This window comes from Lissotriton helveticus, chromosome 5_1 (genome assembly GCF_964261635.1).
Source record: "Lissotriton helveticus chromosome 5_1, aLisHel1.1, whole genome shotgun sequence".
In the NCBI taxonomy this organism is placed as follows: domain Eukaryota; kingdom Metazoa; phylum Chordata; class Amphibia; order Caudata; family Salamandridae; genus Lissotriton; species Lissotriton helveticus.
The window spans coordinates 1,678,922,967-1,678,937,599 of NC_136065.1; the positions used below are offsets into that span (position 1 = coordinate 1,678,922,967).

At 43.7% G+C, this 14,633-nt stretch overlaps 1 protein-coding gene across 1 annotated transcript in view; it reads right to left on the reverse strand.

The window, feature by feature from the left end:
• Window positions 1-341: 341 nt before the first annotated feature.
• LOC144753773 (dehydrogenase/reductase SDR family member 4-like) overlaps window positions 342-14,633 on the reverse strand; it is a 362,846-nt gene continuing 348,554 nt past the window's right edge. The window contains exons 8-9 of the mRNA XM_078641349.1: window positions 3,047-3,102; window positions 342-1,058 (exon numbers count right to left, since the gene is read on the reverse strand). Coding sequence (XP_078497475.1) covers window positions 944-1,058; window positions 3,047-3,102 — 171 coding nt within the window. The 3' untranslated portion in view covers window positions 342-943. The remainder of the gene's footprint in view (window positions 1,059-3,046; window positions 3,103-14,633) is intronic.

The following is a 14,633-nucleotide window of genomic DNA, read 5'->3' on the forward strand; positions in this document are numbered from 1 at the left end:
GATAAAAAATCCAGCGATAGCTGCAAAATGTGCGATTATCACTAGAAATACAGTGATAAACGCACAGCAATAGGCAAATCCTTGTAGATAGGGTAGGGTGGTCTTATCCTTATAATCTGCCACCTTTAGGCTATAATGGTTTAGTCAGTTTAAAAGCAGGTGTAATGAAACCTGCAATAAGTGCAGTTAGCGCTACTTTTATCATCGCTATGCAGGTTGGCCTGCAGCATGATAATAGGAGAAATGTCTGTTAGCAACATTTCCCATGTTATTTTAGTCAGTTACGCCCACTTTGCATGTCATTAACGTTGCAAAGCTGGGCGTTGAGGGCGCAGAGGCATCGGAACACGCGCTAGCGAGTCATTGCTGATAGTGCAATAAAAGTATCGCCGCTTTTTGCCAGAAAACGGATGCTAAAGCAGCGATAATTTTATCGCAGGGCCTTGATAATAGCACCCACAAGACAAAGGTAATTTAATATTTTGACCAGAAGACCTACTCCAGTTTATCAAACAAATGAAATGTTGCTGTCCAATGAATTATATCAGTGACTAAGTGTTCACTTGGTAAAATGAGACATCTTTTAATTTATTTCCTCAGTAATATAAATTCATTTGTCTACGTTGACACGTCTCTTGTCATTTTTTTTTAACATTCAACAGTAAACAAAACAAAACAAATATTATCTTTAAGAAAGTACATCATTCCCCCTTAGGCGGATGGTCCGTGAGACAGAAGCATTTACATATCAGGCTGAGCCCATCATCTGACTCCCACTGCTGCAGGTCCCACCAGCCTTTCAGAGATATAACCAGATTGTGATGATTTTGCGGCAGTCTGGCCAGTGTTCAAGAGATGTTGGTCATATATACTCTTTCTCAATCATGGTATCTCAGAATTTCGGAGCAGTGATTACAACAACTCTGGAAATACATGTTGATGTTTAGAGTCGAGAGATGCTTCCCCCAGCAACTACAATGGTCTCTCCGGTGATGTAGGAGGCATCAGGAGAGCAGAGGAAGGAGACGACGCCGCCATAGTCTTTGGGCTCTCCCAATCTGGGGGGTAGAAGGGGTAAAAAAGGAAAAAATAAGAACTAATAGGGTACCTGGGTCACAATCTCAGAAATGCTAACATCCATGTGAGCTCAAGCATGCACAACAAGCTCTTCTGCTCTTCAGACCTGAGCCGTCCCACCCTAGAAATGTCATTCACAGCTTTCCTCTGTCAATAAAAAATAAATCCAATCCAGAGGTGACGAGCTCTGAGCACCAAAACACATATTACATTTATCCAAGACTACAGATGAAAGGCTCATAATCCCTGAGTCAATTCCCTGATCCATTAAGTCTTAAAGGATATACATTTGTATTATTCAGTCAATTCTATGATCCCATCCAGCAAGTGGCACTCATTCGATGTCATTCAGAGTTCTAGCCAATTCTGAGTGACCCAGAATACTCACACCCGAAACTACTGGGACAGGTTACAGAGCCAATTTTACCAGGTGCATTCCTGCACCTGATAAAACCATGTGTTCCCTTACATTTTTATCTACTGAGAGTAGGTGGGAAATAGGTGCACTAAAGTACCTGTCATTGGACATCTGTATGCGGTAAAGGACCTAGCATTCTGGGTTTTGTATGCTTTCCTCATTGCAGCCAATTTACTTCATGATGCCCTGTCCCGCTATCTCCACCCCTTTATTCTGGAGATCCATAAATATTCGCCATAGATGTGACAGACTGCATCCCTACTCCAGTTCCCTGTGCCAGTCTACCCATTGTGAAGCCATGGAGGTGAAGTCAGTCAATTCCTCTCATTTAACCTGTTAAAAAAGCCCAATCAACAAAAACACCGTAATTGGCAGCATTTATGCATCATCAGAGAGCTGCATTCTCAGTGATTCCTGAATTTTATTTTGACTAGAACTTCGTTTGAGGCCTTGGCTTTCTCGAAGATGATCATCCTTGTAACCTTTCATTTGGAGAGGGTGAGCTAAAAGCTCTAACAGTTTCATGTAGTTATCCAACCAAAACTTAGATGCGATTTCAATATTTTTCCAAATTAGCCAGGAGATTTCGCTACAGGTCTGTTTCCCTAGACTGTTGTACAAAAGAGGATAAGCCACACAATTTGGACGCGCAATGTATTTTGAGATTTCAAATCAATCACACAAATTGTTTTTAAGTCATTGCCAGGCACAAATTGCTCCAGCAACATTTCTAGATTTTTCATAACGTATTGTGTGGGACAGAAGGTACCTGGCAGAAAATGTATCAAGGACTTCTTTAATATCCAATAGATTTCCACATCTCTTACTTCAAAATTCAAACGCTTTAGTCCCAAAATGAATAAAAGGAACGGTTTCCTCGAATTTCTAAAATATGTTCACATTTCTGAGATATCTGGGCAGATGGTACCGCACCAGATTCCTTCTCTACACAATATTGTTTGAGTATCAGATTGAGAGCCTTATGCCGACAGTGGTCAAAGCTGAAAATCTTTGAGCACATTCAATTCTTTCTAATGCGTTTCAAAGAAGCAGAGACTTGAGCTGAGCCAGGTGAAGTAAGGACAAGTTACCCATGTGCAGAGCAGACATACTTTAACTCCAATGACTCCTCTCTAGTCCTGCATTCACGCTCCATCGCCCCAAATCAGCTACAGCCAACAGACACACCTCAAACTGACTTTACATTTTTAGAACTATTGGTGGAGGCACAAATTGGCCATCATGTGCGCATGGTCAGGCATACAGACATGGGATTTTCTGTGTGCTCTGGTTTGATGTAGCACCATTTTTTTAAACTGTTGATGGGACAGAATCCAGGCTACCTGCAGTGTGCTGCAATTACCCCAGTTGGTTTCAAAGAGATCTGTGGGTTCAAAGTGCTTGAATTACTACAGACAGTAACTTTTGCTATTCATAGTTAGCAAGGTTGGAAGCAGGCAATTGTAGTTGTCTGGCTTTCAAGACATCCTGACACAACCATCGTACTGAATGCCTGAGAATTCAGAAATATTTACCTGGGCACGTATTTACCTGGGCACGTTGTTGGCCTTTTTTAAAAAGTTTAACAAGGCTTCGTCTTTCCACAGCTGTTTAAAGACAGAGAAGGGTACATGTGTTAAAAATCCAACCAGTACTCACAGTAGCCCCATCAATGCCCTGATCGCCTCTTGCAGATAGAAGGAATAATAGTGTTAATAACCAACAACTGTCCTTAAGTGCCTGTATCTCTATAATCAGGTGGCAAATGGTCTGTGACTCCCAACACCTCCCTTGCAACCCCAACTTCACTGTAATGGACTATTTAGGCTTGTGCCTTTAAGGCTAAAAATTATACAATTTTAACTTTCGCCCACCTCCACGCTCTTCACCCCAACTCAAATAATGGTGTTATCACATTTCCAAATATCCATGTCCCAAACCAATATCCTATCCAACTGTGTGTGTCCTATTCAGTGCCAGTCTGTACCCATGGCAAGTGGAGCTCTCAACCTGTCAACATGAGAACTGATTAGCATATTGATGAGGTAATTATAAGTAAAATATTTATTGTAAAGTTAGATGAAATCATTACAATCTGTAACAATATAATAAAATTTCCAAATAAATTAGACCCGTATAAAAAGTGAAGCAATACATTTTATGGAATAATCTTTGTATTAAAGTTGTTGATCCTGAACAGCCGTAGTCCGTGCAGGTAACAGCGTGGGCGGTGGGGCCGGGTGGAGGGGGATTCTGTCGGACAATGACGAGGGACAATTCATTATTTATTTATTTTTCCCTCTGCATCGTCCCTCAAAATCCTCCCCAACCAACCGGGCCCCCCTGCCCTCTGCTGTTACCTAAAAGACTAAGCTGGTATCTTTTCCAGCATTAAAATATGAGTATGGTCGCCAGTTATTAACACATTGTGTACTAGTTTAATGAATGATGTAATGTTATTAATAAAAAAAGTTACAGCTGATTTATTAATTTAAATAATGCTTATTTACTTGTGCTTAAGTTAGCTTAACCAGGCCTCGATTTGACATAACTGGGCCTCCGACTGCCTGTACAGTAATACACCTTTGAATGAACGAAAATAAATGCTGCTTCATTCTCCACCTTTAAAAGGCCTACTGGTGTCCTTTTTCATTATCAGAAAAATAACAAAAATAGAACCTTTATCTAGTTTCGGCGGAAGTTGTGTTCTAACTTTATTCACTCTTGCAATAAATCAAGGACTTTTCCCTCTTCATCCGAATGATTCTGAAGGGTCCATTCGATTGAATAGGTGCAACGCTTCAGTGTCATTCTCTTAATGTAAGGTTTAAGTGTTATAATCAATTATGCATTTTGTAGCCTCAGTGAATATAGCGCTCTGTTCTTTTCTGCAGCTCAGAACACCAACTCTGCTGGCAGGGTGCAGGACCCAGGGCTGGCTCCTCCATAAAAGCGGTCGCCTCACTGGTCTAGAGTCAGTCAGCGAAAAATAAAATGCTAAACAATATTGTTATTTTATTTTCCGATGACTGACTGAGCCAGGGATTCTTGGGTGGGGCTTGGCACTGTAAAGTATGCATGTTGGTTTGTCCGGCCAAACAGACATATGCTCTTAGGTTTTTCCAACCTAGCTGTGTTGGAGAAAAGCCGCAGGCTCCCTGTGCCTGAGCGAGCATCAGACCAGTCTGCTAAGGCCAATCCCCACGCTGTTCTCATTTTTGGTATAGCATAAGATCCGCGTCTGGATTGGGTAGGGAGCCTGTCCTTTTTGCTCCAGTGACTGCCGGGAGTAGAGAAGCACCGAGGCAGCAGGCAGCGTCAGAACAGGTGAGTTTTTAGAAATTATTATTATTTCCCTAATCCCCCATCCACCCCCTGTTTGCTCCCCCCACCTTTAGTTTTGCAGCGGACGAGCACTTACAGGAGGGGCAGGAGGAGGAGCACATTAGCCCCAGCGTATCTAGAGCTCTGTTCTTTCCCAAAGCTGGGGACACATGTAGGAAGCCCCCAGCAAAGACAGGGCCAAGAGCAGGCCTGTCTGTGCCCATAAGAACCCAGAAGAGGCTGGGCTGCAGGGCCAGACTGACCGTAGCGGGCACCGGGCATTTCCCCAGTGGGCCGCTAGGATGGGGACGATTTTGGGCCCCTGGGTGCCGTTTTTGTTACAGGGCCGTTTTTGCTGCACAGCTGCAAAATCGGCCTCCGTAACAAAATCGACTGATACCGGCCCTGGCAAACAGCTTGGCCGCTCCCAGGGGGGGCTGGCCAAGCTCTTTGTCAGGGCCTGTTTTGATTCCCAGTCCGGCCCTGCTGGGCTGGGCCATTCCTCTTTGCTCTGGCTGCTCAATATTAAGCTTGAAAAATGTAACCATGTTTAAATCATTGGCACGTATATTGCTGCTCTCAAGCCCGATTACAAAAAAATGGGGAGGGAGAAAGCTAGCAGTCATGTCGACAATAAGGGCCTTCCAGTTCCAATGAAAGAGTCTATTCCCACTTATGTGTCCTCAGTGATGGGTTGATGAACTCTGAAAATATGTTTAGCAGAGGGCACGATTGACGCTGTTAAAATATAGCCCTCTTTGTCATCTGTTCAAAATTCATGCTGTTCGGACACGTGGCAATTTGGAGGGTACCAGTTCTTCTGCTGACTTTGATTGTGGGTCTAATAAAAGCAATATTCCCAGTGGGTGGGGACATACGGGAAGAACTGGCATTTGAGCTAGTAGTAACAACTTGTGTTGCACAGCAATCTTCTCCTGGTATTTTGGTTGTTTTTGCTGCTCCAACGGGGTCAACCCCACTCAAATGGAAATGGAAGGAGCTATCTGCAAATTCCGTGGCAAATGGAGCTGAGAAACAAGTTCAGAGCCAAAGTCAGAAGAAGGGGTATCTTATAAACTGCTGTAAGAAAAGAACTCTCAGGAACCATGATCTCTTTCTGATTTGATATTGTTAGAAACAAGAATAAGATCATTTCTCAAGTAGTCTAAATAACTTAGAGGAGCAGGTTAAACAATTTTGCACCCTAATACTGGAGAAACTAAATGACCTGGAAGTAAAAAAATAGAAAAAGGTCTAAAAAATATTTTTCTCAGAAAATAAGAAAGCCTGCACTAGTAATTCCATCTGTGTTCTACAATCTGGTTACCAAGAAAAGAGGTCAACATTATGAATGCCCACTTCAAGACAAAGGGCCACAGATGTTGGGGAATAACCTGGCCAATCCCACACATATGACCAATGTACCAATGTGGGCCAAGGGAGCAGACTACTTCGTCAACCTAATTGTGTTGATCACTAGCTTCCCCCAGAATGTACTCCTTACATAGCAATTGTAAAGCGCATGCCTACTCTAGCTAGCTCCCAGAGGGAAGATCATCCCGCGCTCAAGAACAAGACTATGTATTGGCTCAAAAAGAATGTAGACGGGGTTCATAACTGCTGAGGATCTTTGGATTCAGAGAACAACTGGTGTGAAAACTAGGAAATAAAATCCTGTGGGACTGTGTAATTATCAACTTTAGAAAACCTTTTGTGGCTAGTTCCGTTCTCCAACATCGCCAGACCCAGAATTCAACACATGCTCTATTATATCTCTGCCGCTCAGCTATTTTTCGGTAATAGAGGAAACACAGTGTGCTTCTGGGCAACAGAAGTTTACTGTAAAGACATGGAACTGCTATTAAGTCCTTATGTCAGTGGAGCAGCAAGGCTGACTCCATGTTAATTTCATCCTGAAGAACTTCTAATAACTGAAAACCCTAGAGATTAGTCCCAGAGATTATTCATTACACCCTTCATTGGGAAAAGGGCTGTCACATCCTATCCCTAACAAGCTTGATTCTAGCAAATGTTTTAGTCTGCTCTCATTGAAAGTGGCTGGTATACGATTCAAACTGAAGAAAGCAGATTGGCTTTTGTTGGTAGAGAGTTTTTATATAATGTGTTATCAGGAAACTTGAGCTAGAAATCAATTCTTTATAAATGGATAATGCTCTTGGTGTACAGTTGCATCTCAGTCACGGGTTGGCATGCCGTGTAGTTCCCTTATGTTAAAATGAAGCTGAGTTAAAAGGAATCTATACTAAGGGTTGGAAATAAAAGTGAGAAAAAATTCTAGCCCTAAGGTCATTTTGATTGTCTCTTGTTGGCGATTAGAAAAAAGCATCCTTCACCATGGCCTTTTTTTCTCATCCTATGCTTTCAGGCTTATAAAAAGCTCTGGAAGCCCTAAGACATTTAATAAACGCTGTCTTCACATACACAAGTCATGATATGGCCATCGCCTTGTCTAATGATAGACAGTCAGAGATAATCTAGCTTCCGGCATACCCCAAACCTTCAACCAGAGCAGTAGAGGGCTTATTTAAATGTTATAGTCCAGATGCTCCAATCCATACTCTAGGTGGCACGTTGGGGTAAAGGAAGACTGAGGGACAGCAAACACCCTACACAGCAGAGGCTGCTGCCAGCTATGGGGACTTGGGGGGCAGGAAATAGAGGGCAGGAGGAAAAGAAAAGAGATAATAAATCACTTACCTGGCTGCGCTCCTCGATCCGGTCCCAATCTTCTTCTTTCCTGCAACATGGGGCGAGCCAACTCCCTTAACCAATCCTGGTGCTTCTCTCATGCTGTAAGAGCAGCACCAGGATTTGATAAAGTGGGCTTTCTGGATGCTCCTACAGGCTTTGCAGGCCTGTGTTTGGTCTCCATCCAGTTGTCTAAGACAGGTTGGTGGAGCGCAAGACAGCCGGCCAAAGTGATATGCGCACTTTGAAGCATCCAGCCAGCCACTGCTCCTGCCCTCTGCTGGCCATCGGCAACAGAGGGTACACTCTGCATGTCTCTGGGCTCGGGGAAGGCTGGAAGCTGCAGTGCAGTGAGTGAGCATGTCGGCAAAATGAAATGGCAATGAAATCTTTTCATTGCCATTTTATTTTTCCTGTGAGGCTCGTCGGACAGGAGAGCGATGCTCCCATGCCCAAGTGAATAAACCGCCGCTGCTACACAGAAACGTATTCCCGTCTCTTTGGAGCTAGTCAATGAATGTATGCCCCCAAATCCCTTCAACAAAACAGCCACTTCCAACACATTTGCTCTTATAAATAAGAATAATTTCTCCAATCAGTTTATCCCCAATCTGGATGCAAAACAAAATTGACTCAGCAGACATTTTCAAGTGGAATACCCTATGTTTAATCAAGAGATCCCAGTTCAATGCAGAGCCAAATTGGACATCTAAATGTGTAAACTTGTGCACTTTCTTTACCTCATCTCCATTGATTAAGAACATCTTGGTTTTCAAATTCTTTAGTCCACAACTCATAACACATGTTTTCTGTAGACTTGTTTTTAGACCCAGATCTTCCATGAAGGAGCTAAAAGCATTAAGTAAAATGTTAGTTCTTATGATTAGAATCACATCATTTGCGTACAAGAGTAGTGGCACCGACTGATTCCCAACTTTGGGCAGGTACTTACCTGCTTTGCACAGGTGTTCTTCTAGATCATTATATACAGTAAACACAAAAATTGTGCCATCACACAACCTTGACGGACACCCCTGGTAGATTTGATACTGGGAGAAAGTTCAACATTGGTAATGTAACAGGCCTTAGCTGATATGTCCAAGTGTATTCTACGTAGCCAGTCAATTAGTGCATAGTCAATGCCCATCCTCTTCATAATATGCCATAATTTGGAACGAAGCACTGTGTCAAATGCACAGGAGAGGTCCATTAAACCCACATAGATAGATCCTCTGCTGGTGCTGACATATTTCCCAGTTATGAGATGGAGGTTAAAGCACTGCTCAACTGTGCCAACACCTGGCTAAAACTCAAGCTGTACTTTCAGCAATATTTGATCCACTGCTACCCAGTCCTCAAGTTTAAAGACTAAAACCCTACCTAAAATCTTGATAGTGCTGTCCAACAAGGATATGGGCCAATAGCAGCTGGGTGGGTTCTAGTGCCTTTAAAAAAAACATTGGGACCACTATTGCCTTCCTCCAAGAGGGGACTGAGAGCCAGCTATGGAAGCTCTTAGTTTGTGAGCAGGGGTGCCCAAAGAGAAAACGTTTCCAATAATTAAATCGGAAGGAACCTCATCAGGACTGGGATACCGAGATATAGGACTTTGAGGGCTTTGGTAATCCATGAAATAGGGTAATTAGCACATTCCAGAAAGCAGAACTATCTTTAAGTGTCCTTGCCCTCTCTAAGACCGCCAGGCCATCCCTCTGATCTGTAACTTTCTGGTCTCCAGGATTCCTTATGATAAGTATATCAGTCTTATTTTGCAGGTGTTTGCTAGGAGCCACTTTAAGTTTAGCGGCATGGCGAGCACGGGACCCACGTCTGGGTATACCCGTCCCTCTCTGGGTGACAAATGCAAAAAGAACAATTGATAGACAGAATGCTTATCAATGTCAAACATTCACCCCTCATTCACCCCAGTACCGAGATCTGGGTCTAAATCCATTGTTTTTTTGCTCCTCATGCCATTCTAGTTTGAGTGTCTGAAAAGGTTCAGCGCTCCATCCATCATCTCCTTGTGTTTGCTTTGTTCGCCCTAAGTTGGCAGGGCATGCCCAGACATGGGTCCCTTGCTCACTTTGCCACTGGATTCAAGCTAACCTGGCTGATGAGAGGTGTTACCGCAAAACCGGTCCCAGGATGCTTGTTTCCGGTCCAGGGAAAGACCTGGCTTGGCAGTTCGGGCTGGACTGTTCCTATGAGGAACAGGGTCATGACTGATTTGCATATGGCTTGGTCTGAAGTGGGGTGGCGAAGTGAGCTAAAGAATAATGATGGATTCAACCCAGATCTGTGACTGGGGTTGAGTGTCTGCAAAATTTCGGCGCTCTGTCCATCATCTCCTTGTGTTTGCTTTACTTTTAGAAAGTAGGCATTTTCTTGCTTAACCATCCTATGTGCCTCTGCGGAGTAAATAATAATGTGTTCTTTATCCAGATGGCAATAAATCCATAAAAGATACAATAAGACAGTCATACAATGTAAAAATCATTACATACCGATAAAACATTGCGACTTATCAAAAACAAGACAAGCCAGTGAAATCACGCAGCTCTATGGCAATACACCCCAATGCGCCAACAGTGACCTCAAATACAAAGCAATGAGAGATCAATCTATTCTTGATAGCCTGGATCTATAAGCTGGCTACAAAATAAATAACACTGAGTGAAGGGTTTGGGAGTTTGGTAACAACTTCAGATACGAAAGTGCCACTTTGGTCTGCCTAAACTTCAAACTCTTTAATAAAGGACGGAGGAAACGTTCTCTAGGCACTAAGAACAATTTACACAATAAAACAAAAGGAAGCGTGTCCTGTGGAGATCGGAGACCGTAGCCACAATGGCATCTTTGAGTTGAAGGAAGAAATCCAGGCAAATAGGCTAAAAGATGGTGAAGTTGATTAAAACTGAAGTGTGTAATTAAAAATCTATCTTGGGCGCTAGAAAGTGCAAAAAGATATGGCTCCACACCCAACACAGATTTTAACAATACATGAGCCCTCACTGTAGCTTTGCTGAGCTCAGTATTTTCACGCTGGGCAGTGGCAGATTTATGATGTAAGTCTTTTGTGATATTAAAGTCCCCGGGCTTAAAGTGACATGTGCGAAAAAAAGGTCTGGCCTTTCTATGGCTTGAAAGGATTCCTTTATATAACGTATCCAGGGGATTTTATTACTGTGTTCCATGGCCAGACAGTCCGCTAAGATCAGGCGGTTTAAACCCTTCTCTTCGGATGTCCATATCTTTAACCAGCAAAGGATGGGTTAAATTGCCACTTGGCCCACCAAATAATCAACCCCTAACTCTTCATGCACAGACCAAGCTGGTGTACCTTGGGAAATGCGCAGGATCTGGTGCAAAAACTTGTTTTCTACCACTTGTAACCTATGAGAGGGTACGTACCCCCAAACCTCACTGCCGCATAAAACTTTTGCGATGGCCTTAGATTTGTACAGTTTTAAAATGACCTCCGGTGCCCAGGAGCCCAGTCTACTAGCTGGTAATCGACCCTGCAGATTTGTTCAGCTCGCTAAGCTTCCCATCTAGGAGAGCTCTCCACTGTAATCGAATAATACTCCTAGGTATGGAAAGAACAGAACCTAAGCGAGAATGTGGATACTAGCTTTAAAAATTTTCACATGAGAGCTCGACGACTGCCAATTAATACATACTACTAAAATGAACAGAAAGGCCCAGCCTGTCCATAAAAGAAATGAAGCCATCTATTGGAATCTGCAGGCCTCAGGCTGTGGGGGCAATACGCACCGCTTCATCAGCATAGAGTAAAACTGGCAAAGATCTCCTCCCAACACAAGGGGAATCTAACTGGAGTGCCAATAAAGACGCCTCAAGACCATTAATATGAACTGAAAATATAAATGGGGCTAAAATACAGCCTTGGCGCAGCCCCCTCATACAATTAAAATGATTAGTGAGTGCGCCCTCCTGTGTGTATCTCACTGTCACTGTCGTCTTGGCATGGAGTGATGTGAGCAACTGAACAATACAAGGGTCCACTCCCAAAGATATCCCACAACTTAGTCTGATTAAATTGATCAAACACGTATGTAAGGTCAATGAAGGCTAGGAACAATAAACCCGGTAGTATCAGTGTGTATTTGGCTGTCAAAAGATATAGATTGAGGCATTGTTCTGTAGTTGACATGCCTTCAGGAAAGCCAAATTGGACATCCGATAAGATCTCGTTGTCTGTGCCCCACAAGGACAATCTGGATAAGAGGACCCGACCCAGGACCTTAACTACAGCATCAATAAGCCAGATCAGGCGTTAAGATTGTGGGTTGTCCTTGTCCCCTTTTTTGTAAATTGGAATTATTGTCGCAGTAGACCAAGAGGATAACGTCCCTTTTAAGGCTGTCACATTCAGGACTAGGGTTAAAAGAGGGGGCCCAGACCTCAATATTGTCGCAAAAGAGATCTGGTGGTATTACATCGGGACCCATGGCCTTATTTAGCGAAAGCAGCTCGATACTAGAATGTACCTCATCCAAAGAGAAACTAATAGGGATTACATCTAGGCTAGGATGAGTTGTGTATTGACTGTCTGGTTTTGAAGTGACAGGGGCTGGAGATGTGAATTCACTGCAGACAGCCACTAGGAGGGTTGAGGTGTGTCCTGCCTTTTCTGGATGACTCAGAGCTGGGCTGAATATTCCTGGTTTGAATTTAGAGTAGTGGGAGGAGTTTTCCTGCACCGGAATAGGCCCTGTCTCCTGTGCATAATGCTGTCTCCATCTCCTGTCAAGAAGCTGGGCCAGAGAGGGCAGAACTGGTGCGGACTGAGCTGAGAGACTTTTGCCACATGAGAATAAACAAAAATGTGGTATAAATATTGGGGCCCAGAACTTTAGAATACTTCTGGACTCAAGTGGAACTGTGATGTATTCCTATAGGTTCTGTATCGATCCCCCTATTCCTGACCCTGTTCTGGTTAACAAGTTAACTAGCAGCCATCCCATGATGCAGATACCGTTATCTGATTAAGCCACACCACGGCACAGGAACGTGTTATCTGATTATGTCATAACGCTTGCCATCTAATTAGACAAGCGATATTCCTCCAGCCCCTGATAAGGCATACGGAGTTCTCAAAACAAATCAAACCTATGACACCCCGGGAAAAACCCTGCGGCCATTGTTTTGATTTCATCGAGAACTTCAGCAAAAGAATGTGCTAACGACCAAGTCGTATGACATCCTTATTGACGTATCTATGTCCATCCTTACGTCAATGTCGGCACCTTACAGGTATAAATATTACCGGTATTGCCTTAAGCAAACACACGCGGTGGTGACGAGATCGGAGCAGCCAGACTTGCCGAAGCCCAGAGCAGAGCAGACCCCGCTGGCGCAGCCCCGCCTTCCTGACGCGCTGAGAACGAGACGCTGCCTTTCTCCTGCCGAGAAATCCAGCTCCGGCGCTTCCGGGTAGCCCTCGCAGGCAGCCTGGAATATCGAGACCAGAGACGAGAGATACCATCCCTCATTCATCCTAAATTCCAGGTACAGAACTGAATAACCCCTCGCAGAGAATTCTTGAGTCAGTCACTTGGCAAAACAAACTTAACTTAAACTGCTACTTTCTATTCCCGCCCACGTATTAGGCTTAGGTCAGGTACACCGGGGTAGGCGTAGTTAGAAACACCAGTTGAGTACGATTAGTCAAATGTGTATGTATATATATATTTTATCCATTTTAAACCTGCATATGGCTTAGAAACCATATAAATGTTTTTACAGTATTATTTTATACTTCTGCTTTTATTGTATGCACTTTACTTAACCATAAGTATTGCGATAATATCGATCCATTTCTCTTGTACGAGAAAAGAGACTGATCAATAAATACCATCTTTTATTGAACACGCCCGTCTCTTCCTTTTCTCTACAATCTGGTGAGACTAAGAATGCACGTACTGACTGAGTAAAATAAGTTGTCTTTTGTTTTCACACGACTCTAGAGATACACTCTTGATTAGGGGAGAGCAAAGTTGTCATGTTCTATGGTTGTCAGAAACTAAATCCCTTCTTGTCTATCCAGGGAGGTTCAACTCCTCCTTGCCTATTCGAGAAAGTTTCTAGTGAACTCTGAGCTAGCTGGCAAACCCAAAACTTTAAGTCTAATATCGACAATAGAAGACCTAGTTAACGTCTGGTCTAGGCCTATACTATTGAAGGTATTATTCCAATGCGCAGAGCCTATTGGGATAATAGGAACTACACTACAGAACCTCTGCTAAGGAGAAGAGCTGGAGAAGCTGTAAGGAGTACTGCCCCATTGCAGTCTGGATGCTTTGCTGGGTTGGTCTGCAGTTGCTGCTCTGTCAAGGAGAGGAAAAAGACTGAACTGGACTGTGTATCCTGCTTGAAGAAGAGCTCCAAGGGCTTGGTGTAGAGCTTGCCTCCCATTCAGAAGTCTCAGGGACACAAAGGCTTTATTTCCTCTGTCCTCTTGCACCTGGAACTGCAGTATTAGCTGCCACAGAGGGAAAAAGCAACACCGATGCTGGAGAGCACTGCAGTGACCTGCAACGAAGACGTGGGCACCGCTTGTGAAGTGCACGACGCACCACCTCGACTTGGACTGCAGCCCCAAAGCCTGCCGATGCCGCACTGTATCGACTCTGATGCTGCCACCGAGGCCGCTGCCTGCACCGCAGCCAACGGCACTGCTTGTGACGCTCACAATGCACCGCCCCAACTCACACTGCAGCCCCTGACCTCACAGACGCTGGTCCTTCATCATCTCGGAACCTATACCTGACATGAGTGACCTCCCAAATCCATCAACCCCGCACCATCATAAGGAACTGACGCCTCGCCTCCACCCAGTCTGTACACCACACGGTCGAAGCCATACTTTGGGATTTTCATCTGTCACAACGTCGTAATGGCCCTAGGTGTAGCTATTTGTTGCTACAAGCTTTATTTTTGTGAATAACCTATTTCTGATGATATCTTGACGTCTGTATGGTGTATTTGTGTTGTTTTGCTCTTGTTTTAGTTTAGAAAAGATTTCTTATTTTCCACAATTGGTGTGGTGTCAATTTGTAGTGTTTTCACTGTGTTAACT